The 20883-nt window shown below is 40.5% G+C and overlaps 2 protein-coding genes across 3 annotated transcripts; one reads left to right on the top strand and one right to left on the bottom strand.

Moving 5' to 3' along the window:
- The first annotated feature begins 1122 nt into the window (after positions 1 to 1122).
- On the top strand, positions 1123 to 12854 carry arfgap2 (ADP-ribosylation factor GTPase activating protein 2). Of its 2 annotated transcripts, XM_044104416.1 has the most exons (17): positions 1123 to 1351; positions 3406 to 3524; positions 3601 to 3673; positions 3750 to 3881; positions 4185 to 4268; positions 4934 to 5036; positions 5974 to 6030; positions 6827 to 6871; positions 7322 to 7374; positions 8826 to 8962; positions 9043 to 9174; positions 9254 to 9382; positions 10037 to 10189; positions 10265 to 10391; positions 10462 to 10549; positions 11537 to 11661; positions 11741 to 12854. In XM_044104416.1, exons 1-17 carry the CDS (start codon positions 1280 to 1282, stop codon positions 11759 to 11761), a joined length of 1650 nt encoding a protein of 549 aa, XP_043960351.1. In that variant the 5' UTR covers positions 1123 to 1279; the 3' UTR covers positions 11762 to 12854. The 2 variants fall into 2 exon arrangements, with proteins under 2 accessions (XP_043960351.1, XP_043960361.1); XM_044104426.1 differs by lacking the exon at positions 6827 to 6871.
- pex16 (peroxisomal biogenesis factor 16) lies at positions 12771 to 18902 on the bottom strand. The gene is made up of 11 exons (XM_044104572.1): positions 18607 to 18902; positions 17828 to 17863; positions 17338 to 17414; positions 17087 to 17220; positions 15891 to 15991; positions 15628 to 15702; positions 15102 to 15245; positions 14802 to 14874; positions 14148 to 14267; positions 13917 to 13981; positions 12771 to 13292 (listed from the first exon to the last, which is right to left on the bottom strand). Exons 1-11 carry the CDS (start codon positions 18737 to 18739, stop codon positions 13234 to 13236), a joined length of 1017 nt encoding a protein of 338 aa, XP_043960507.1. The 5' UTR covers positions 18740 to 18902; the 3' UTR covers positions 12771 to 13233.
- Positions 18903 to 20883: the final 1981 nt, after the last annotated feature.

The following is a 20883-nucleotide window of genomic DNA, read 5'->3' as shown; positions in this document are numbered from 1 at the left end:
ACAAACTGGAACATTCACCATGGCTTAGGGCATGCTGTGTTGCTGTTTGAAATCTTTTATCCGACTTCATGTTGTCACACTGGTTCTGTTTCATTTATTTATTGACTCTTTGGGTCCGGCAGAAATCAGGCCAGAAAGTGATCAGTGAAATAAACATAAAGAAGGAGCTTTCAGATTCTATGCACCACAGATCTGGAACAAACCTCCAGAAAACTACAAAACTGCTGAAACCCTGAGTTCCTTTAAATCAAGGCTAAAATCCACCTGTTTAGTTTTGCTTTGAACCAAAATGAATGAAATATCATTTTGATCTGTATTGATGATCTTGATAATGTCACTTGACAAAATGTAAAGTTTGTTTCTGGTTTTCTCAATTTATGACTAAGATTGTTTATAACATTTTATTTTTGTGTTTTTATGATTTAAAGCACTTTGAACCGCCTTGTTGCTGAAATGTGTTATACAAGTAAACTTGATTGATAACTGATTGATTGAAACTGTTTTTTGTTTGTATTTTCACTATTTTTCTCCGCTAATAAAATTTCTTGAAAAATGTATGACAAATAGGTTAAACTAGAAGAAACTTTTAGTCCAGTACTTTTTCCAAAGTACTGGATTTAAAATTAATTTAATTTATTTCTGTAATCTCTGTTTATTCTTTTGCTGTCCTGCCATTTTAACCAGGAACAAGAGATTCTGAAAATATCTAATGGGTTTTCCATTTTATTTATCTGTTTATTTATTTCAAACACATGATACAGATCTATCTAAAACTAGCTGCATCCTTGTAACATTATATGGCTGATCAGTAAGTGTTGCAATCTTTATTTTATGTTACAGATATAATGCTGAAAAGTCCTGTGGGACATGGTGTCCATATTCATCTTGGTACTGAGTGAGAAATTATGTTTGCAAGAGTTATGAAGGATAACACAATTTTTTTTTTTTTAAAGAGCATTTAAATATTAACTGTGTATTTTCCCATTGGTTGTTTGGTCAGTCATCAATAATCGCGTGTAATAATCCAATTATCATCTTAATGCTGATTGGTTGGATAGAATTATATTATTTATTATTTGGAAACTGTCAGTGAATTTAAACAATTTTCTGTCTGAAACGAGTATTTTCAATTAAACTGCTGTGGCACAGATTTGCTTTACTTTTAAAAAATATGTGTATATATCTATAAATTATTACAGAATTACTTTCGCTTTTCCACGATCCACGCGACTTTCTGTAGTGACGTCAGCTCGTGGATCTTGTCACCCACAGTGGCAAGATGGCTACGGAACCAAATAAGACCGAAATCCTGACGATTTTCAAAAGATTGAGAGCAATTCCTACAAACAAGGTAACGGCATTCGATGTCGTTGATCTGTGTTGTGTTGTTATTTGAGTTTACCTTTAGCCGGCATACGTTGGTTTAATTTATATAGTTGGTCAGTAGCAGTTAGCATCTGCTGCTAAGTGGAGCTAACGGCTGCTAAGAGCTATCGGGAGCTAATGCTTTCCCATTGAAAACTATGGAGAACCGGAGCTAAAGGCTAACACGAGCTAACAGCTGCTAGCCTGCCGGTCCCCGAGTCAAACCCAAAGGCCACGTAAACGATTCGTGTTTCCCTGGAAGAAAACCTGTTAGCTTCGCTGCGTTGAAGCCTCGTCACCGGAAAAACCTTATCGGCTTTAATAAAATATTGTTTTTATCAGTCACAGAAAACATATATGAATGCCAATATCGAGTTCATTCGCCGCATTGATCGCTTTGCTAATAGTTAAGTCAAGCTGTGTCTGATATGCTGCAGCTCTTAAAACCTCAGGTTGAAAGTTTTCATTTCATTTGTTCTCCTTCATCTGTATTTGTGGTATTTCTTCATCCCAGTTCAACGTTTAGAAACCACATATTATTGCTTCACTGAAACATGACCAGATGGAACAGAGATATGATGCTGCCTTAGTGAACTGATTTATCCTACAAAATATTACATATTTTAATCTACTCAAGTCCAAATTCACCATTTCGGATACATTCATGCTGAAGTACCTTTATGTTTTTAGCTCATTTTAAAAAGTTTTTTCTTACTCAGCTCGTTTTTGGCTGATTGTAAAAACAGTTTTAGATTTTAGTTATAGTTTGTTAGTTGTTTACTTATTGAAGTTTCTACTTTCAGATACAATAACTGTATCATTTGTTGTATTTGGTTTAGACACAAATTTAGATTTAAGCCTTTTTCTTCCTGGTAAAAGTTGTATGACCTTCTTGGATTAAAACCCTGACAGTGACTTGGAACCATGACAAATATTTTAAATCTAATAATTTTAAGTTAGTTTGATGTTTATCGTCAGCAGGTGAAGGTGGATCAGCTGTTATTAATATAATTTAAGAGATAAAGGTTTTCCTGGTGCACCAAGAACACGTCCAGCTTTTGCTGTATGTTTAATTAACTGTGTTTATTAAAATAAGATATTACTTGGGAACATGTGCAATGATACATAAATGTATATAATCTTGCAATTTGAGAAAGATATAAAAAAAAAGAATCTGACCTCAACATGTCGCTCATCAAGTCGTTTACATCATTCACTGTGTTGGTAGTTTTGTAACATGTTTCTGAATGACCTGCCTTCAGTCTGTAACTGCAGATCCATCATCAGTCTGTGGAACAAAAACTGTCTGACCCTAATGAGTAACTCAGCATCTTGAACCACATGAGAAACGTTTTGTTCTTGAAGTTGATGCTTCTGGTTTCAGAGATCTTCTATTGTCTGTTAGGAAGTTTATTTCTGTCCACTGAATCCAGTTTGACTTGTTTTCACAGGAATCTTAAATCATTTAGGAATGAGTCAGTCACACTGAAGAAGACATTCCAGAAATACTGATGCTGAATTTCACATCACTCATATGTTGGACTTTTAGGTGGCTGCAGCTCAGAGAACACGCTGGTTTCATTTAGCATCTGAGAACCTGAACTTTATGTTTTATTGTTTAACAAATTCCTGAATGGTTCCTCTACAAAGTTCAGTCGACATTTATTACTGAGACCGGTTGGTTCTGCTGTGAAAGGTGAATATTCCTTTCCACTGTCACCACATGCATGTTCAGGAGGGTCAGTGAATCCATGAAACAGACTTGTTTTTGATTAATATTCTAATAAATAAACAAATCAATATATTACTTGAAAATGGAATCAAAACAACAATATTATTTCTGGGTTGATTTCTCCTCCATCAGAATTTTGCCTCACCAGTTTTTACTGGTTAAAATCTTCTTGTTGTTTTCTGTTTGACTGACTGGGGAGTTTTTCCTCTGTGAATGTTGGACGTTGGGCAACTTTCTTAGATTACATTTATTGCTGCTGCTCAGTGTTTTTAGCAGTACGGCGAGATGAATTTGTGTTTTCTGTGCAGGCTTGCTTCGACTGCGCTGCCAAAAACCCGAGCTGGGCCAGCATCTCGTACGGCGTGTTCCTGTGCATCGACTGCTCCGGCATCCACCGCTCGCTGGGCGTCCACCTCAGCTTCATCAGGTCGGCCTCACACCGCCGCAGCTCAGAAAACGCCGATGAGCGGCTTCAGTCTGACGCACGCTTCATTTCTCCTCAGGTCCACAGAGTTGGACTCCAACTGGAACTGGTTCCAGCTCAGATGCATGCAGGTCGGAGGGAACGCCAATGCGGTAAGATCGCTGCTCTGAGGTCAGCTGATGTTTGGCCTCCTGGCGCCATGGTAACGCTTTCTGCTTCCTCCTGTAGACGGCCTTCTTCCGTCAGCACGGCTGCTCCACCAACGACACCAACGCCAAGTACAACAGCCGCGCCGCCCAGATGTACCGGGAGAAGATCCGGCAGCTGGCTAACGCGGCGCTGTCAAAGTACGGCACCGAGGTGAGAACCAAGATGGCCGACGCAAATTTGATCTTCTAGAGAAACCCAAACAAACATCCGATCTACTGGTAACGCAGAGAAGAAGCAGCTTTCATCTCCTCCTGTCTGCTTGTACAACCTGAGCGAACAGGATCTTTGACTTGTTCCAAAATGCTGATAAAGACATTTATCTGGGTGTGTGTGTGTGTGTGTGTGTGCGTGTGTGTGTGTGTGGCACATCCTGTCCAGAGTACACAGGGTGTGTAATCCCTACAGTAACATAAAAGTAATAATCAGAGTAATAAGGTTTTGCTGCTGTTGCAGCTGTGGATCGATTCGTCTGCAGGAGCAGCGTCCGCCGCCGCCGCCGAGAAGAAGGACGACGACTTCTTCGCTGAACATTCACAGGTTCCTCACTTCATCCTAACTTTATTTAAGACGTTACTATGGTAACAATGATAATAATACACTTTATTTAAAAATCTAGTTTCAAATGTATTAGACAGAATTTGGGAAGCTGATATGAGGACGTGAGAATAAATGATGAATAAAACATTTTTAATCATCTGTATGTAAACAGAATACAATAAAATAAAATATGCAACTGCAATATTATTCAATCCCTCCAGGATTTAATTTTCTTTGCCAATCAAAATCAAAAATTTTGTGATGCTACTTTATATCTGCAAGACATTTTAATATTTTGTCTTTGTTATGAATCTACATATAGAAAAAAAGATGAAAGGAGAAACAAACAGACTGGACAAAAAAAATACTTTTATTCTTTAAAGAACTGAAATAATTAGATTTTTGCAGTGATCTGTTGAATTTATGTGAATTTCCATGACAAACTAATTATTATTCAATAATGTGATGTCAGGTTGTAGTGAAAGTTTCCGGCTCTGTCCAATCAGCCTGACCGTCAGTGAATCAGCTGTTTCCATCCAGCTGACCCCCAACATCACAGCCTGGACGTTCCAGCAGCCCAGCAGGGGGCTGCAGGGATTGTTGCACTTAAAGCACGTCTGTGCATCTCTTTATTCATCAGTAGCATTCTTTTCTTCTCTGTTCAGTTTTCTAATGACTGGAGCATAGCGCCCCCTGCAGAGCAGAACGGAGCCGCTGGTTCCCCCCAGCTGACCGGCGACTCGGCGCCTAAAGCCCAGGATGACGGCCGTAAGTGAAGCACAGCAGTCGGAGCGTTTACCTTGACGGTTCCTGTTGGTGATGCAGAAGTTCCCGTCCATCATGTGTGTTTAATCCCAGGATTGAACCGGATTACAGGAGATGAAGCAGGAACATCAGAAAAACAAGCAGCACTAAGATTTTTACAAACACACAAACCTTTAGTTTCACATTAACCTCCATGTTTTACCCCAGAGCTTCTCCTCACAGATTTCATGGAGTTTTCAGTTCAGAATTAAAATTCATCTTAATTTGGAAAAATGTTCAGATAAAAATCTTTACAAATTCTACAGGTTTCTCATTTAAGCATTTTTACAGAAAATTAGAAATGCATTACAGGATGCAACAAAACATTTCTCTTTTAAATAACAAAATAAACATTTAGCAGCAATTTTAACCTAAAACTGGAGGAGTTTTTAATCTTTAATGCAAAATGTTTGTATTTTGTACAGTTTTGGATTAATTACAGCTCTGAATTTGTTGTTTTTCCAGAAAATGGTCTTTTTGAGTCTCTAGTTAAGAATTAATTGATCACTAAATTAGTTAATGATTATTTCATTAGTCCTGATCATGATAAACTGTTTCTGCCCTAAAGTGTCATTTTCCTCTGTTCTCTCATATTTTGATTTAATCCTTTATAATGTTTCTTTATTCTGTAAATAAAGGAACATTCTGCATGTCAACAGTAAACGTTCAGCTCTTCGTTAGATGACAATAAATATACAAAAATATTGGAATCAAGTCAAAGCTAACGGATGTTGATCCGTTTCTTCTTCATATATGCAGTTAGACTGGGAGTCGTTACTTTGACTAGACCTATTTAATGTCGCTGTAGACGGTTGGATTCCCATGTGATGTTTATGACTGTATATTATTAATGCAGAGTGTTTCTGCTGGTTTCAGTCGTGTTTAATCCGTCCTGTTACAGAACCGGAGGACGGGCCGAGCATCGACGGTCTGAGCACGTCGCCCAAAGCCTCCATTGGTCAGTAAATCCTTAAATCGTCTCATTTAATGCTTCTGAATTCAGAGATTCTCCCAGTTTCAGATAAAATCTGTCTGGGAATCTTCTGGTTGATGTTAAAATATGATTTTATGTTTGAGAAAAAGATCCTGCAGAAAACCAGATACTTTCCTAAATCGACACACAACTGGTTATGAAATATTCATAAATAAATAATATTTATTCTAAAATGTTCTGGACTTTCAGAAAGCCTGAAACGGCCCCATCAAGACGCTTTTCTTCTCTTTATTAAACCTTTTTATTAACAGGATGAAACTTAATGAGATCAAATTTCAGTTTTACTAAAAGGTTCTGACAAGTTAAAACTGTTTCACAGCCTCCATTTTACATTAAAAGATGCAAACAAGCAAGTAATTCTATTTATTTTTTTTAAATAAGCATTTTATTGCCTAAAAGCAACAACTGCATTCATTTAGTGAACGTTTGATCATTTGTAGCATCTGTATCTAAAAATCCTGACCATGAAAAGGTTGGTTTTTAAAATGTTCATATATTTTGTAGAGTTTTGGCTTTTGTTCTGTTGTTCTTTTAGAATCTGTGTCCTCCAGGTAATGAGTGAATAAACCACTAAGATAATTGATTATTATTTCAATAATTGATTCATCAGTTCAGCTCTAAGACATTTAGCAGAAGTTTCCATTTTAGGGATTAATTCCCATAAATCAGAGCCATGTTGGAGCTTTTATCTGAGCTCAGATGTTCCTGTTTGCTGAGTCTCCTCTGTAACTATGGATCTGTCGGCCATCTTGTACCGTAGCGGACTCCATGCGTTTGTCCCCGCAGAGCGGCGCTCCGGCTGCAGGTGCAGGTTTGCTGCATGGCGTCTCTCAGCCTCCATGCTGCCGTGTGGCCAGATGTTTGTTTCTTCCCGACCAGAACATCTTAATCCGGCTGCTTTGTGTGTTAGAAACGGCTTTGTGCCTCTGGCCTTTGTGTGGGTAATAATCGGTTTTCTGCTTGAAGCTTTTCAAAAGGAATATTTTGACAGAAAGCTGCCGCTGACAGACGCTTTAATGACACAAACAGTTCTGGCTCTGACAGCTGATTGGTTGAGTTTAAATTCCTTCTCCTCGTCTCGCTGGTTCCCATGAAGTTACAGGAGGCGGAGGAGAAGCGCTGCAGAGACGACCTGCGCTGACCTTTCACTGCCGCTGTCACACAATTAACCCAATTAAAGAAGCATCTACAGCTAAAGCTTGGATCCTCTGATGAAAACATGCTGAGAGCTGAGAAACCTTCTGCTGTGTTGCAGATGTGAAGCCGTCCATCATTGGGAAGAAGAAACCCATGGCTGCTAAAAAAGGGGTGAGAATCAAACTCTAGATTCTGACTTTAGATTTATTTATTTTCTGTAAACAAGACGATGCATATCAATGAACATGAACAAATCATTTCCATCTGCAGCAGGTTAGAGGAAGAGATCAAAAAGGTCCAAACATAACAACACACACCTCACTACTGTAAGAAAAAAATACAAAAACAGTCAATTTAAAAATTATTCAAAACATGAGGACCATTTCTATGGATTTTCTAAACAGTTCAAAGTTAATAGTTTGTTTTTGTAGGTAATAAAAACTCATTTCATCCTGTTACTGACTTTGTTTATAATATTCTCACTTTATTCTCATTGTTTTGACTTTGTAAACTATTTTTTTATAATATTTTGTCATATTTTGAGTATATTTCTGCATTGTGACTCCAGGATTTTATTCTGTTCTTTTTTCTTTTAAAAGAAACATTCTTGGCCTGGCCCTACTATACTTTCTCATAACAAACAGGAAATAGAATCAAAAAGAAAAAGTAAAAATAACAGCAGGTATAAAACACTCGCTCCACTAAACGGAAGTCATCCAGACCACTAGGCGGAGTCTAGAGCCTGTAACATTAGCAACGTAAATAAGCTGCTCCTCCATAATGTGTTTGAAATACAGATGGAGGTTAACTCACCGTTTTTATTGTTCCTCCAACATGCCGTCTTTACTGCAGGTCTGGTTCCAGTTGAGTCCCCCTAGTGGTCTGGAAGACTCTGTTTAGATCAGGGGTGTCGAACTCCAGTCCTCAAGACCCGCTGTCCTGCAACTGCAGCTGAACAGAATAATCAGGTCATTAAGGCTCTGGAGAACCGATCCACCCAGGAGGTGATGAAGCCGTTCGGTTCCAGGGTCTGATTCCAGGGTCCGGTTCCAGGGTCCGGTTCCAGGGTTCAGTTCCAGGGTCCGGTTCCAGGGTCCGGTTCCAGGGTCCGGTTCCATCTAAAACCTGCAGGACAGAAACTGGAGGCCTGGAGTTTGAGACCTGTGGTTTAGTGGATGAAGCGTTTTAAACTTGCTGCTGTTTTTGCTGTTTGCAGCATTTCCTTTTCCTTTTGCTTTTGCTTTTATTTCCTGTGATTGCGACATTTTTAATTTTTTTATTTTTTGGTTATTGGTTTTTTGTTGCTAAGTTTTTCTGTTGCATTTTTTTCATGTTTTTTGCGGCACATTTCTCTCTCACCTTGAATCTCGGTGTTCACTTGTTACTGAAGGGAGGGAAACGGCTGAATCATGAGGATCAGGGCTGCTGTAACTTTTATCGTTCTGCATAAATATGTAAACTTTCCTCGGTTCTCTTTCTGTCTGTAACTTTTCCACTTCAGTGAATTGTTTTGGGATTTTATTTGACGAACCAAAATTATGAAATGGAGTAAAAAACGATTCCAGACTTTCCTTTTGTAGAAGTGTAAATCTGATTAGTGCGGTGTGCATCTGTTGCTGCAGCTCGGAGCAAAGAAAGGTCTGGGAGCGCAGAAGGTGAGCAGCAAAAGCTTCTCTGAGGTGGAGAAGCAGGCGCAGGTGGCCGAGAAGCTGAGGGAGGAGCAGGTGGCCGAGGCCAAGAAGCAAGCCGAGGAGTCCATGTGAGGAAGCCGCTCCCGCTTCCTGTCGGCGGTAAGTCAGGCGGCGCAGACGTGTGACGGCGCTGCGTGTTTCTGCGCAGAGTGGCGTCCATGCGGCTGGCCTACCAGGAGCTGCAGATCGACAGGAAGATAGAGGAGAAGAAGCTGCAGAACCTGGAGGGGAAGAAGAGGGAGCAGGCGGAGCGGCTGGGGATGGGCTTCGGCGGCCGCAGGTAACCGGTCCGGTCCGGGTTCTGCTCAGGTCCGTGGCGCTGTTCTGGATTTAAAGGTGACTCTGGTTTCCTGCCGCAGCGTCGTGTCTCACTCCGTGATGTCAGAGATGCAGGTGATCGAGCAGGAGACGCCGGCGGGAGCCAAGACGTCGTCCCGCTCCAAACTGGACCCGTTTGACGAGCCGGGATTCACCTCTGGACCCCCAAAGTACGACACACACACACACACACACACACACACTTCCTCACATATTTTCATAGTTTTTTAATGTTTGATATTTATTCCACTAAATGACGAAATTGAAATAATTAAAATAATCCCGATCAGGATTATTTAGGAATTTTATTTGGTTTCTTTTATTAATATATAGTCATTAAAGACTCAGATTCTTCTGTGGTTTGGGGTTTTGTTGTTTTATTTATTAGAAAGCTGTTGTCCAGGTAACCAGGATGTTAGAAATGCACTGATCCATTTCTCACTTCTGATTCCGATGTCTGAGGTTTGGTGTTCAAAAGCAGCTGAATTGACTCCAAACGTTTTATTTTTAACACAAACATAAATGAACGGAGTTTTAAATATATTTGACGGTTTGAACACCAGTTCAGCACAGTCACACCAGTAGCTTCACCAGTTTGGTCAAACATCTAGTTAGTTAAATAAATAAACAAACCTTCTTTCAAATGGTTCAGAAAGTTTAATTAGCAATAATAAATATAAAATAAAAAATTAGGACCTCATTCAGAGCATAGAACTAGACTGAGTAGATCTGTCCTTATTGATCGGCTACCGATCGAATATCCAGTTTGATATTTTGAAAAAAAGATCTTTTGATGAAACGTTCTGACCCGTTCTGCTCTCCAGGTATAAGGACAACCCGTTCACGGTGGGAGACGGCTTCGGGTCGCGGTGGGACGCCGACGGCGCCTCCGCATCGTTCACCACCTCCTGGACTCTGGAGAAGGACGAGCCCAAGGAGGAATTCACCATCTCCAGCATCCAGCCAATCGGAGAGAGGTATCGCTCATCCTCACGCAGCCTGACTCTCCGGATCGGCTCCGGTTCTGATGCTGCTTCTCCTTCCGGGTCCAGGCTGCCCAGCCGGAGGAAACCTGAGGCGTCGTGCGTCGGGTCGGAGTCCAGCGAGGCCAGGGAGAAGTTCGCCAATGCCAAGGCCATTTCCTCCGACATGTTCTTCGGTCGGGAGAGCGACGCCGAGGTGAGCGGCTGTTTAAGCCGGACCCGTCTGACGAAGCAGAACCCGTCAGCTGACTGTGTTCTTCTGTCAGTACGAGGCAAAGACGAAGCTGGAGAGTCTGTCGGGCAGCAGCTCCATCAGCTCCGCCGATCTGTTCGGAGACGGCAGCGACAGCAGAGGTGAGACCCGGGATCGACCCAACGACCCGACCGGCGCCGCCGCAGGTTCAGGTCGCGTTGGTGTCAGAAACGGTTTAATTTGAAGGTTCTGTGAATGGAACCAAAGTGTCTCCAAGCAACAATTAACCTGCAGTCGACCCGGTTACTGGTCCCACAGGAAGCTGCAGGAAACCAGAGATCCGACGTTTGGCTCTTTCCAACAAAACCTGTTTTTCACCTCTGAGGTTTTTACAGATTGTAGCTTTTCTGTTGGTAAAATTCATGTTTCCTTTTCAAAATTGGAAACCTTTTAATTTGCTCCAGTTGAGTTCTGGTTCTAGCCGGTTGAAGTCCAACTGGTAAAATAGGATATAAACAAAGTAAATGTTTACAATATGGTAGGAAGGTATTCTTAGGAACAGCTCAGATTTGATCACCTGATTCTGGGGCCAACATTGATTCTGATCCATTTTTATTTATTTGTACAAAGAAATAGAAATAAATAGATGTTTAGTTCATTAGAAGAACAACAGACCCAGATCTGTCTTCAGTCTTAATTCATGACAAAACCTTAAAACAATGAAACTCCTAAAAACACACAATATTGTCCATTTTTATTATTTTCACATAAATACAGGAAGGATAAAAAACCATGGACAACATTTTTTATGGGAAGAAATTTTCCTTCCAACTGATTTTAACATTCATTCGTTTCTAAAGTTTTCAGCCAACGTGTCAGTAAGATGCTAATGCTAGCTCGCTAGCTTCCTGTGTGTTTTGATAGGACCTGTTGATGTCATTCATTTTTGGTAGGTTGTCTGCAGAAAGAACAGTTCTCCTGATTCTGGAACTGAATGTTTTTAGCTGGATCCATTTGATCTTCTGGTACCGGTTCCAGCTGCAGTCGGTCCAAAAGCTGTAAAAGCTCAGAAATCTTCCCTGCTGCTGTCAGCTGGCTAACAGGGACTACTTTCAGCGGCGGACTCAGCGCTGTGCTTCCTCCCGCAGGCCGGGTTTCGGGTTTAGACAGCGTTCTGCCCTCCGGCCCGGACATGGCCCAGTTCAAGCAGGGGGTGAAAACCGTGGCGGGGAAGATGGCCGTCCTCGCCAACGGTGTGATGAACACCATCCAGGTGAGTCATGCGGCGCTTCGCTGGCATCTCCGTCCCTGTTCTTCTTCTTCGCCTCACTGAGATCGCCGTTGTTTCCCAGGACCGCTACGGGTCGTACTGAGCGGCGCCGGCAGAACCGACCGGCATCGATCCAAACGGACGAGCGCGTTTGGAGCGAGGAGACGGGCGAGACGCGGGAAGGCTTGCATGGGAAAAACGGCGTCACCTGTCCTGTCGTCCACTAGAGACAGTATTTCTTCCCTCATTAGCAGAATCGTGACTTTTATTTTCATAAACCATCAGAAAGTATCGAATCTTTTCTAAAACGGCCGTTGTTCTGTCCACAACCTGCTGGTCGTAGATTTTCAACCTGAAGACTTAAATCTTTATTTTCTTTATCCAGAAATTAATGTGATTTTGATTCTTAACATTTAAAGTTTTTGTTTTATTGTGATACTAAAACCAATGCGCAGTGTTTCCTTCATAAATCCATCATGTTTAAAAGCTGCTGACCTTCAGTTGAGTTTGGTTGTTTTTCTGCTGTGAGAAGCTCTGAAAACAGTCCAGAGCTGACCGGCCGTATGGAGACAAATCAGGGCCACAAAGTTTGTTTAACAAAACAAAATAATTAATGAGGCATTTTTAACTTCCATCTGTTTCAAAATAATTTTTTTAGCTGAAATAAATTTAGTTTTAAATATTTTTCCCAGTTAATTGTTTATCTTCTAGCTTCAAATCTTTATTTTCAGTTTCCAAATAAATTTGTTTAGGATCTGGTTTTTTCAGTAACATTTTATTTTAAATGTTTTTCACAGTTAAAAATAATTAAATATTTTTGTTCCAGCCTTTAAATTATTTTCCTTTGGTAAGCAAGTTTTATGGCCCTTATTTAGCTCCATACAGCATCTCTGACCTCTGCTGCCCTGATGCAAACCTCTGGATTGGCTTAGCAGAGGTCAGAGGTCACAGCTCCTGGATGGAGGCTCAAGTCTGAGGCTCAAGTCTGCTGTAAACGAGCTCAGAAACGGTTCGATGTGCTGGATCCGGACCGGGTCGCCGGGTTCTGAGCAGATTCGACGGTCAGCAGATGTTTGTCATGTTTTTTTGCCCCGATAGAATCCAATCACATGTGGACTGAAAGGATCAAGATATTTATTTGTAGGCTACAAAAAGAACCGTGTCCAGTCTGTCAATAAAGATGGAAAACCCTCAAAGTTTCTCGTTTCTCTTCACAGCCGCGATTTTATTTCTGCAGGGAAAAGATTCACGTTACAGTTTTCTATGATTGGAGGAGGAGCAGCGGTTCTGGGGAAGCGTCGCCGCTCTCCGACCTGCAGGACGGAGCAAATCTGTGCCGTCCCGCTACAAATCATCCGACGTCGTTACCATGGCAACGCAGCATAAATCACAGGCTGCAGGAATGGAGAAAAGGCCCAATGGCCGACCGCGCCACTGTCCGCCAAACCGGATCAGAAACACAACTTCAGTCTGAGCAAAGTCTGGAATTTAATGTTTCCTTTTCCAGTGGGAATGTTAGTCCAGTGGGATCCGTTGGGATCCAGTCGGGATCCAGTCGGGATCCAGTCGGGACGCTTATCCCCAGTTGTAGAAGTAGATCTTCTGCCAGGTGGGGAGATATTCCATCAGAGGGCCTGAAAACATGCAGAGACGTTCAGATGTTTCTCTGAAGCAAAACGACCCAAAGAACAAAAACCAGGAATCACCAGTTAATTAATGATCCATCTGCTCTCCCTGGAGGATTATCACAACATCCCGTCCAAATATTCATCAAACAATAACCAAAGTTGAAAAAGGGATTAAGATATTCCTGGAAAAATTCTAAATAATGAACAAAGATTAAATAATGCAAGAAAAAGTTTGTTCAAGGGGAATAAACTCTTAATATTACCAGATTAATGTTGTAATATCAGTAGAAAGTAGTAATTTTATCTCCTATGCAAAGAATAATGGGAATGTTTGGTCAAAGTTTTACAGATGGTGCCAAATAATTCATCCTTTATCATCAGCAGCAGAACTTTGAAACTACTGAGTGTCCAGGAACCCGACTGTCCAGCTTTACTCTCCAAAACCGGGTTTTCTAGTCATTTTACAACTTTCCTCTGACAAAACTGAGTCTTTATTCTTCTGATTTCAGGACTTTATTTTGGTGATTTCAACTATAAAAATTTCTCAGTCTGACTCTCGTACGTCCAGTTTTGGTCTCATTTCGATGGAAAAACCTTGAAGTCTCATCGTGACCCGACTGCGGTACTTACGCGCCACGAGTCCGATTCCCGGAACGTGATCCGCCAGAAGTCTGAGCAGGAAAACGATCTTTTCTCTGCAGACAAAAACACAAATCAGATTTTCACTTCACTGAAGAAAAATTATTTCATGATAAACTGAGTTGTGGATTTTGTTGGATCTCAATTTTTTTAACTGAAGTGTTGATTTCACTAATCTGGGCGTTTAGTTGGGTCCAGAGCTCGTCTGGATGTTTGACTCACTCAGAGAATTTGTCGTAGAACGGCGAGCGCAGCAGGTAGTAGCACAACAGGAAGGCCCGCCTCTTCATCTCGGCTTTCTCCCATCGGTTTTCCAGCTTGGCGTCGCTGAGGACGGCGAAGCTGCAGAAACCACAGAACCAGTGAAACGCTTCCACACTCAGGAGGGCGAGTCGCTCTGCAATCCTGCAGTGAGGCAAACTCACTTCTACGGAACTAAATCAGGGCCAAAAGGTGTTTAAAAAAAATTATCTGAAAAGTAGTGTGGGACTTTTTTCAGTGCATTTTTATCCCCCAATTACAAATCTACTTTTACCCAGTTTCCTGTTAATTTAATATTTTTTCCATTCTTTGGGGAGAGGGACAAACTTTATGGCCTCAATTTAGCTCCATCTCAGGATAAATCAGTTTGAGTTTTGATTTACCGATAAAAACACTGCAACAGAAAAAAAACAATCATTTAATTTTTCCTTATTTCACCTTATTGAAAATGAAATCCTGTTTTCAGAAAGATTTGATCAAATCCACATGAAGAAATAAGAACAAAAAGCCTAAAAATATGAATTAACAGAAACATCATTAAAGAAACAGCAGCATCCAGGATTATCCTCTAGACTAGCTTCAGCCAGGAGGAAGTTATTGGAGCAGTTTGTTTACCTGGAAAGCTCCAGGGCGGCGGAGACGAGCCACGGCTTCCACGACCGCTTCCCACAAACTCCCAGACACAAGACTGTCATCCGGAAAACTGAAGGAAAACAGCAGCTACTTCTGACTAAATGATAACAAAAATAATTCAGGTGGTAAAATCTGGTGGAAGGATGACAGACATCGAGGATCCTCCTCCATAACTTCTATAAAGCTTCAGCTGAAACCAGTTGAACCGTCCAGCTCCCTCTAGTGGTGTAAAGGAGCGGTGCAGCTTCAAACAGGATCTGCTTTCAGTCGGTGGAAGGATACGGTGAACCAGCGGCCGGCTGATGTAAACCGACTCGGCCAGCGTCTCCTGGAAGCTGAGCTGGGTCGGCGGGCGGCTCTCCTTCAGGCTGCTCCTCCTCGCCGTCGCCGCCGCCGCGCCCCACAGCCGGCTCTGCAGGGGCGGAGCTACAACATGGCAGAGTTCACACGTCACTCTGAAACTTTCCTTTAGTCTGAAACGACTAATTCCTGTCCTGACACATTTCACCTGAACCTGAAATTATGAGAAAGACGGTACTGCTGGTTTCCATGGTGATTCCCACCTTTTCTGGGGAGTTTGGTTAATTTATGCCTCAATCAAACTGAAAAACCAGGAAGCTTTTCCAGATTATTTTTATATGTCATAAAAATGTAACTGCAGAAGCTGAACTGAACTATTATGGGATGAAAAGCAACCAAACAACGTGACAGAAATAAAACGTTAAAGTGAAGATGTTGGAAAAGAGGAAACCAGGATCCCAACATGTGGATCAATTTTATAGGATTTTACTGGTTAAAAGTTTCTCACCGCTGCCCAGAGGTCTGATTACACGGCCTGACCTTTGACCCACAAAGCAGGCATCATCCTCTCCGTTGAGCTCGTCTGTGGAGGAAAACACCTCGTTCAGACAACATTTACCCTGCAGGAGTCCCACTGGGCTGTGCTCTCAGACCTGCTCTGTTTTAAAATGATTGCAAAACAACAAAGGATAAAAACACTCATAAAATCACAGGACAAACATTTTTGCTGGTTTTCTCATAAGCAGTGATAAGAAATGAAATAAATCTGACCTCCAGAAACGTATTCGGACCCTCTGTCCAGGGGGATTATGGGAGGTGAAGTCTGCAGGCCGGATTTGTGCAGCAGAAGAAGAACGAGACGAAAAGCGGCTCTGGAACAAAGTTACTGCAGCTTTAAGAGCAAAATGACAATAATCTTCCTTATGTTTTATTTTTATATAGAAAATGGCCATTTATTTATTTTCATTATTTTTATTTTTATTTATTCTATATTTTAGAAATGCCAATTCTCTTCTACTTATTTATTACTATTTGATTTCTTTATGTAAAAACACATTTTCTTTTTAGTATTTTGTTTTACTATTTTTTATTTTAAAAAGCCCAATTTATTTTTATTAATTTATTTTATTTTATTTTGTTTATCATTTTATTCATTTTTATGCAAAAATGCCAATTTTATTTTTCTTATATTTTTTGAACTATTTTATTATTTGATTTATTTTTATGGAGAATTGGTGATTTTATGTGTTTCATACGGAGGCCTCTAGCGAACATGAACGATTCTTTTTTCTTCTGCGTTTCCTCAGAAACGTTCTGATCAGTTCATGTCACTTTTCTTATGGTGGCCATTTTACTTCCTGCTGTTTTATGAAGTTATATAAAGTTTCTCCATGACTGATTTATATCTTTTTCTTTGGGATCGAATTGCACCACAAACCTGTGATATAAACAGAATCTTTTAGTAGGAAAGAAAGAAAAAAATTACATCTGAAATATTTGGACTATTTCTGAGTTATTATCGCAGGTTATTAAAATCATCCAACAGTTTTGATTGAGTCTCTTTTGTTTTGGTCTGAATGATTTAAAGATCCGTTTCCAGAAATAAACATGCAGTGAATAAATCTATTTTCAGTCAGCTTTTTGCACCAAAAGTTAATATTAATAAACACAAAGGCTCTTTAAATCTGTATACATTTGAAATTTTAAACTAACATTTGTGACTGTTTACAAAATAAAATCCACAATGTCATTCTATTGATATTTGATTTAGTTTTTAGAAAAAATTCAAATTCTGTTTTTATTTTCATTTATAATTTTTACTAGTTTTATTTTTGAAATTTAAAAAATGCCAATTTTCCTTCATCTTTATAAACCATCTTCCTGCCTCCTGATTGCAGTAAAATGTCCGAGAATCTTTTAACATTTTTTGGTTTTAATGCTGATAGTGAAGAATTAAGAGGTTTTACTTGAAAATCTGAATGAGAGCGATGACCAGCCAGCGGCCCGCCTCCCCCCACAGCTTCCCGGCTCCCATCTCCAGGAAAACCTCCACGTACTCCAGGACTGACAGCCAGGTGAGGAGTCTCTGCTGGGACAGAGGCTGGACAGACAGACAGACAGCAGGAGGGAGAAGTTCAGAAAAAGTTACATTTTAATCTGCCTGATGGTCAGGAAGTGAGGAAAACTCTGCAGGAAGATGAATTACAGCCGAGCTCACCGTGGAGAAGGCGCATCGCAGGCCTTTACGCAGGATGCTGTCGTTGAACAGGACCAGCAGGTTGGAGGCAGAGTAGACTGAAAATATGACAGAAAACAAAGATTATTGAGAATAAACTGTCCTGACCAATCAGGGGCGGATTCATGGACTCCAAACCACCGAATGAAAGATTTTTACCGTCTTATAGAAATCTGAGTCTGATGTAAACAAGGTTTATGATTGGCTCAAAATTAAAACAGAAGAAGCAAAACAACATTTCCACCAGAACATTTGAATAATCTTCTTCAGGTTAAATTTGTTTTCCACAAATTAAAATCCAGTTTAAAGGAGCAAATTTGGAAAATGCTTGTGGAAAACAAGCAGCAGCAGCTAGATGTGATTCCAGACAGAAGAAGAAGAAATGAATGAAGTGCATGTTTGAGGTCAGAGGTCAGAGAGGTCCCCTGAGGTGATGGTGTGTCAGAGACGGCTGCAGCAGAACTTTACTCACCAAGCTCAGAAATCTCATGAGAATCAGCGAAGCGCCCTGAAATGAAAGCAGCAGACATTTTAGTTCCTGCAGACATGAAACCTTTTCCCACGGAGCCGGAGAAGAACCGACGACTGTCCTGCACCAACATGTCAGAGTTTCCTGAACTCTTCCAGTCCAGCTTTCATCTGACCGTCTGGCATCATGTGACTCTGCCTGTGACTCTGCTTTGATCTGATCCATCCCATAATACCTCAGGCTGGTTGTCCTGCTGGAAGCTGAACCTTGACCCCAGTCTCTGTTCTTCTGCAGGTTTTCTTACAGGATTGTTCTGATTTAGATCCATCCAGTTTCCCACAGCATGATGCTGTTACCACCATGCTTCATATTAGGGATGGTGCATTCAGGTGATGTTCCGTGTTGGAGCAGTTTGCTTGAACTCCACAAAGTCCCTCAAAACTCATTTCGCCCTTGTTTGATAATCTTCTTCCTAGTCACCAGCAAATACAGCCTCCAAATTCAAATATCAGATGATGGACGGTGAAATTATCTCATTATAATTAGAAATAAATCGTGCATCTCCAACGTTTAACAGCTAATAGTTGTTCAGTTGTTGTATTCAGTGGCATCAAAACAAAGATCATTTACAAATCCAAAACCATTTATTATTTTCATTCTACTTTACAGTTCTTTGCTACTTTGTGTTGTTTTACCACCGAGGTTTGTGGCTGGAATGAGACAACATGTGCAAAGCTCCAAGGGGTGTGAATACTTTAGGGAGGCTCCTGAGCAGGACTCACCTGCTATCAGGTAGGACAGGGTTCGGACCGTGTTCTCCAGCTGAGCGGTAGCTGCAGGATTCCTCCAAACAAACTCCGTATATCGCTCATAAACGCGACTTAAAGCATCGATCGATTCCTTAAAGTTCGACATTTCAACTCAAACTAAAACAATAACTCCCTTTTCAGGCGACCGGTTCACATTCGATCTCAGTTTTCTCCACTTTCACATCAGATTTTATGAAAACAAGCAAACTTCCGCGTCTTTTGAGTCTTCTTCTTCTCCTTCTAAATGTTGCTGTGCTGCCCTCTATCGGATGTAGTCCGATAAAGCTTCTTCTGTTTGTCACCGCTTAGTACTCGTGGAGTTTCGGTGTTTTCTAGACACAAGTTGGGTCATAAATTGGAATTTCAAAATAAAAAAATAAAAAAATTCACATATTGAATTCAAAAATGTAATTCTAAACATACAGCCCCTAAATCATCTTTACTTCAGGGAGTCCTCATCGATGAAAACACAAAATTAGCATTACAAAAAAATCTACATATAACATAGGACAAATAAAACATATTTTTGACACAGAAATTATGCACATTCTATTCATGACATGACACAATTATGGCGAGGATGGATAATAAAAAGTTGAGTGGAAGGTAAAGGTAGAAAAGGTAAACTGGCATCCAGTATTAAAAATAATTTTAAAAAAGTTGAACCTAAATGATGGACCAGTTCCAAAAAACAAACTGCTAATCTCAAAATACTCCCCTTCAGTCCTCGAGGTTATAATTAAAGATCTCTGCAAGAGGGAGAAATCAAACATTGGAAAGCAAAAATTCTCATTCGCATATCAACTGGAACAACTGTACCTATAGTGCATGTTGTAAAACGGGATATAATAAAATAAACTAGAAAATTCCTGAAGAAATTTAACTGGGGCCTGCCAAAGTGTGCCCGTCGGTTTGGACCCAACATTCTGATGCTAAAAATTAGCATCAATGCTAAAGAAAGCTGCAATGTAATCAATAGCATGTGGAGAATCACAAGAATGTTAAGTAAGCTAGACATGCAACATTCAGTATGATAAAGTAAGTGTATTAGCTAAAAAAAATTAGCAAAAATGCTAATGTAAGCATAAATACTTTCAGTAGCATGTGGGGTATCATTAGAATGTTTACTGTCATTTACTTACTCCATTAAGTATACTAAACATGGCTAATAAGTCTGAAAAATAGGTAATAGCTTATTTAAGCTAAAAGGCTAATCTGAGAGAAACAGATAATGCAGAATGATATCATTGCACCGCCGGGGCATATTGAGGCTTTTATTTTGAAATTTGCAGCAAGCTTCATATTAAATGCCCACACTAATCCAATGTGTAAGAGTGCTTTGGATAAACCAGTCACATAAAGCCGAAAAGAGCAAATACATGATGTAAAAATTGCTAAGGCTTTTATTTTGAAATTTTTGTTAAGCTTCATTTGAAAGGGTAAAAGTCATCCCATGTGTAACAGTCATTGGATTAAATCAGTCATATGAAGCTCAAAAAAGCAATGACCTGATGTAAATATTTTCAAGGGCTTTTATTTTGAAATTTTCAGTAAGCTTCATTTCAAAGGGCCAAACTCATCCCATGTGTAACAGTGACAGGGTTAAATTAGTTATATACAGCCCATAGCAGCAAGTAGTTCTAAAGGCCAGCTCAGTCCTCCTCTGTTTTAACTGAACTAGTAGTTCGAACTACAGTGATGCGTATTTGTAGTCCTAAGCAGCTCTCCCTGCTCTGGGTTCCGTTGCCATGGTAAATAATCCTCTCTGCCAGCTGTGAGTGAGACATCCAGGGGGAGACAATTCTCTGTTTGAGCCAGCCAGTTTGACTAAAAAAAGCATTGCAAAAAACTGTTTCCCGTTCGGGAACCGTAATACATATTCGAAAACCGTTTGAAGCATATGAGAGGGCTATTTGTCGTCTCACATAGTCCCGCCATTCATATCTCTACCTCACTCACAGTATTAACAGCGATGAGATAAAAAAAGGTGTGTGCCAAGGTCTGAAATTTTTCAGAAACACATGGAAGTGAATGAGTGAGATCTGTCTGCTACCCTGGCGCATGACTTTGCTCTGAAGCACCTGGAGAGAAAACTGTAAGCGCTAGATAATTTTTTAAAACATTTGACCGGAGCAGGCATGCGTATCAATGTCATGACAGAGTTTCATACCAATCATGCAATATTTGTGAGCGTGAGGGCGAGTTAAAAAATGATTTGGGGTCAAAATGTCACTCTGACTCTCACTCTAG

Source organism: Gambusia affinis, linkage group LG02 (assembly GCF_019740435.1).
Source record: "Gambusia affinis linkage group LG02, SWU_Gaff_1.0, whole genome shotgun sequence".
In the NCBI taxonomy this organism is placed as follows: domain Eukaryota; kingdom Metazoa; phylum Chordata; class Actinopteri; order Cyprinodontiformes; family Poeciliidae; genus Gambusia; species Gambusia affinis.
This window is presented reverse-complemented; position numbering and strand designations above follow the sequence as displayed.

What these genes read in the sequence shown, in the direction of transcription:
- arfgap2 (XM_044104416.1), top strand. Translation starts at nt 1,280, where the DNA reads ATGGCTACGGAACCAAATAAGACCGAAATCCTGACGATTTTCAAAAGA. An exon ending in GAGCAATTCCTACAAACAAG is followed by an intron (nt 1,352 to 3,405) that starts GTAACGGCATTC and finishes TTTTCTGTGCAG; the next exon opens with GCTTGCTTCGACTGCGCTGC. An exon ending in TAAAGCCCAGGATGACGGCC is followed by an intron (nt 5,037 to 5,973) that starts GTAAGTGAAGCA and finishes GTCCTGTTACAG; the next exon opens with AACCGGAGGACGGGCCGAGC.
- pex16 (XM_044104572.1), bottom strand. Translation starts at nt 18,739, where the DNA reads ATGTCGAACTTTAAGGAATCGATCGATGCTTTAAGTCGCGTTTATGAG. An exon ending in TGCGATGCGCCTTCTCCACG is followed by an intron (nt 17,221 to 17,337) that starts GTGAGCTCGGCT and finishes CTGTCTGTCCAG; the next exon opens with CCTCTGTCCCAGCAGAGACT. An exon ending in TTCTACGACAAATTCTCTGA is followed by an intron (nt 13,982 to 14,147) that starts GTGAGTCAAACA and finishes TTTTGTCTGCAG; the next exon opens with AGAAAAGATCGTTTTCCTGC.